This window comes from Arachis stenosperma, chromosome 6, assembly GCF_014773155.1.
Source record: "Arachis stenosperma cultivar V10309 chromosome 6, arast.V10309.gnm1.PFL2, whole genome shotgun sequence".
Classification (NCBI taxonomy): domain Eukaryota; kingdom Viridiplantae; phylum Streptophyta; class Magnoliopsida; order Fabales; family Fabaceae; genus Arachis; species Arachis stenosperma.
In genome coordinates, this window is record NC_080382.1 from 16,039,525 (window position 1) to 16,042,808 (window position 3,284).

The following is a 3,284-nucleotide window of genomic DNA, read 5'->3' on the forward strand; positions in this document are numbered from 1 at the left end:
TAGCAGAATTGCTCACGCTTCACACAAGTTGAAGCTAAATATTTCATTTTCAGAACTAAATTGAATTTTCAAACAGTTCAGTCATAGCCATACACTCACAACATGCTTATAATCCTCTATGAATCACTGCAGAAGATACAACATAACGTCAAAATGCGGAAATATTCATGCGTATAATGGTAAGAGTACAATCATAACAACACATATTTTATCCCTTGTAGGATTATGCAGGAGTTGCTTCCACGACAGACTTACTAGGTAAACCTCTTACAGTGATTGCTATATGACAAGTGCGCTTTCTAATTTGATAAGCCCGACCCCGAGCCACGGGCCTGACCCTTTTCATTGTCTTTCCTTCATTAACCTCTGCTTTACTAATAACCAAACTTCCTTTGCTTAAACCCAAGTTGTTGCTAGCATTTGCTCCTGCTGAAAATACTATCTTGATAATGGCTTCACAGGCTCGATATGGCATGAGTTCTAATATAGTAAGTGTTTCCTCATATGATCGTCCACGAATCTGATCAATCACTCTTCGCGCTTTGTCAGCGACATACGAATATTCCGGCCAATGGCATAGGCTTCTACATATGACTTGTCACTCTCTTGCACTGGAGAATCAAATTACAACACGTTATATATTTCCTGCATTACAACTGACTAGATTTACATTCAATAATCGACGGAACATTTAGTAACATCCAAAACAGCAGAATTGCAGATTGCTAAGCTACAGATGAACATGTATCTATAGTAGTAAGATGCCGCATGTGTCCACCAATAAATTATATCTTAATAAACTACCATGTGTTCCTTATCATACCAAAATCATTGCAACTAGTATCAACCAGGAAAGGCATTGCGTTAGATTATAAAAGACATTAGATTAAATGATACAAGTGGAAATTTGGAATACCCCATTAATAAATAAATGTGAATCTTATTGTAGCCCTTGTAGAACTCTAAACTATGTCCATTAACTTAACTAGTCAGTGAAAGAAATAGAAAATTTCCAGGACATAGAATGTGTTTTCATTTTTTCATTTTGTTCATGAAATATACTTAGGTCACTAACTTTACACAAAAGTTGATCCTAATTGAGGTCAATTGCAGGATCGAACAATTATTGTAGACAATTCATGAGATCCCAGGAAATGGGATAGGAAAAGTCCTAGATATATCAAGATATTCCATCATAACAATTATAAAGAAGATACACAAATATAATCGTGGCCAGCCGCAAATAGGCATATCCATGTTATCACTATCAAGCCTTGCCCTCGCCGCATAGCACTAAATTGTGGAACTTTATTGGTAGTTTATAGGCATTACACAACCTTATTAATCTTACCCCAAATTAAGAATAAAAGAATTCTATGGAACCTTTTATCAAACATGTAGATTGCATTTGAATTCTGCATCCAAACCAAAATTACAGATACTCCGTTTGGATATGCAAACACAAACACTCCAGAAACCAAATTTTTCTATGTGAAACAATAAAATTCTTATATATTTTCAGCAATTCCTAAGAGTAAGGACACAAAATACCCTATCTATCTGAGACAGAATCCAAATGCAAACCTATGTTCCTTATTTTCGCCCCTAACACTAAAATTTTCTGGTCGAAGAGAAATATAATCAGGGTATTACTATCAATTGTAGCTTAATGGTTATTAGTGTACGTACCTCCAAACTGGGAAGTTGTAGCGCGACAGGCAAAAGCGTTGACGTTTTGGGTGAGAGTAACGTCGTTTGGAGTTCTGGGTTTGAGGGAAATGACGGTTTTGTCGTTGAAAGCTGAAGCGGAGGAGCATCGGATTCCAAGGGTTAGGGATGGAAATTTGGGGTTGAATTGGAAGGGGAACGAAGTAGAGCAGGGTGGGTTTCGACGGAGGGGGAGAGGGAGATGGTCGTTAACCTTAACCACCGACTGAGAGAAAGAAAGAGCCATTCGGTTTCGGACCACAACCCAACAATGTTTATGTATTTGGATGAAGAAAACTGAAGAGGGAACAACACACGACTACACTCTTCTCTGCTAGCTACTCCTCCCTCGCACGCACAGTTGCACCCATACGGATAAGATAAGGAGCAAGAAGAGCACTCATGGTTACAATTTTTAACCCCATTTTTCTACTTTTTATTCCTAAAAGTAATTGGCACTTTTTCCACGATGACTATAAAAAATTAAGATAAAAAAAAACAACCATATACTCATAAACTTTACCCATCAAACAATAAAATTTTAGAGTTAATTTAGGTATTTTGTTAAAAAATTAAAAAAAAATTAATATTTGTATTCGTACGAAACTCTTTTTTATAAATATAATATTAATTTTTTGTTTAATAAATATTTTTATCAACGTTTATAAAATTCATGGATACTAGGGTAAAAAACCATAATAAGCCAACTGGCTCAGAAAATTACGTAAATACGCCAAAGCAAAAATCGTTACAGCAATAAGCCAGATCGTATTTTTATATAATTCGAACCAGGTTGGTTCGAACTCCATTTATTAGTAAATCGAACCAGGTTGGTTCGAATTATGGTTTTTTTTTTTGTTAGTAATTCGAACCAGCCTGGTTCGAATTAGTAATGAAGGTAATTCGAACCAAGGTGGTTCGAATTATAGAGAGAGATGTCTGCATGTAATTCGAACCAGGCTGTTCGAATTACACCAATCTATTTCGAACCAGGCCGGTTCGAACTATGTGTGAGACTGACTGTATATATATGGTTCCAAACGTGAGTTACTCTCATTAGAGGAGAAGGATGGCTAGTGAGGAGAGTTTTGTTGTTTTGGTGCACCACAGATCTGTTAATAGAAAAACTCGTTCCGGTAAAGTTCACAGATAAGAATCCTCTATGTATTGTCATAACATCTACGACGAGTTACGATGACCTTGTTAGCGCTGTACTAATGAAGCTTGGTCTGGAGGGTGCGAAGCGGGTAAAGAAGTTTTTCTATCGCATTCCAGTCACGGTGCTACAGAATACGGTGAAGTATGATTGCTTCACGATTAATAATGATGCGGACTTGCAAGTAATGTTTCTCTGTCGGCGGCAGTTTCCGGAGGTGAGGACACCGGAGTTGTTGGCCCGGTGGTTGATGTTGTATCCAGCTCCGGCGGTTCGAACAGGAATATGAACACTATAGCGAATGCAGCAGGTTCTAGTTCCCGGCCTGCCGTTGCTTCCTCGTCCGTCCCTGTACGAACCAGTGGTCCAACATGTCGCCTCCCCATCTTTCGCTGTTGACCTCAATGCCACCGAAGGCGAC

General features: G+C 38.1%; 1 protein-coding gene across 1 annotated transcript; it reads right to left on the reverse strand.

Moving 5' to 3' along the window:
• LOC130936687 (50S ribosomal protein L22, chloroplastic-like) lies at positions 1–2,103 on the reverse strand. Its single transcript, XM_057866818.1, is given in 3 exon segments — positions 1–552; positions 555–611; positions 1,690–2,103. Coding segments are annotated over 3 exon segments (651 nt in total). The 5' UTR covers positions 1,955–2,103; the 3' UTR covers positions 1–223.
• Positions 2,104–3,284: the final 1,181 nt, after the last annotated feature.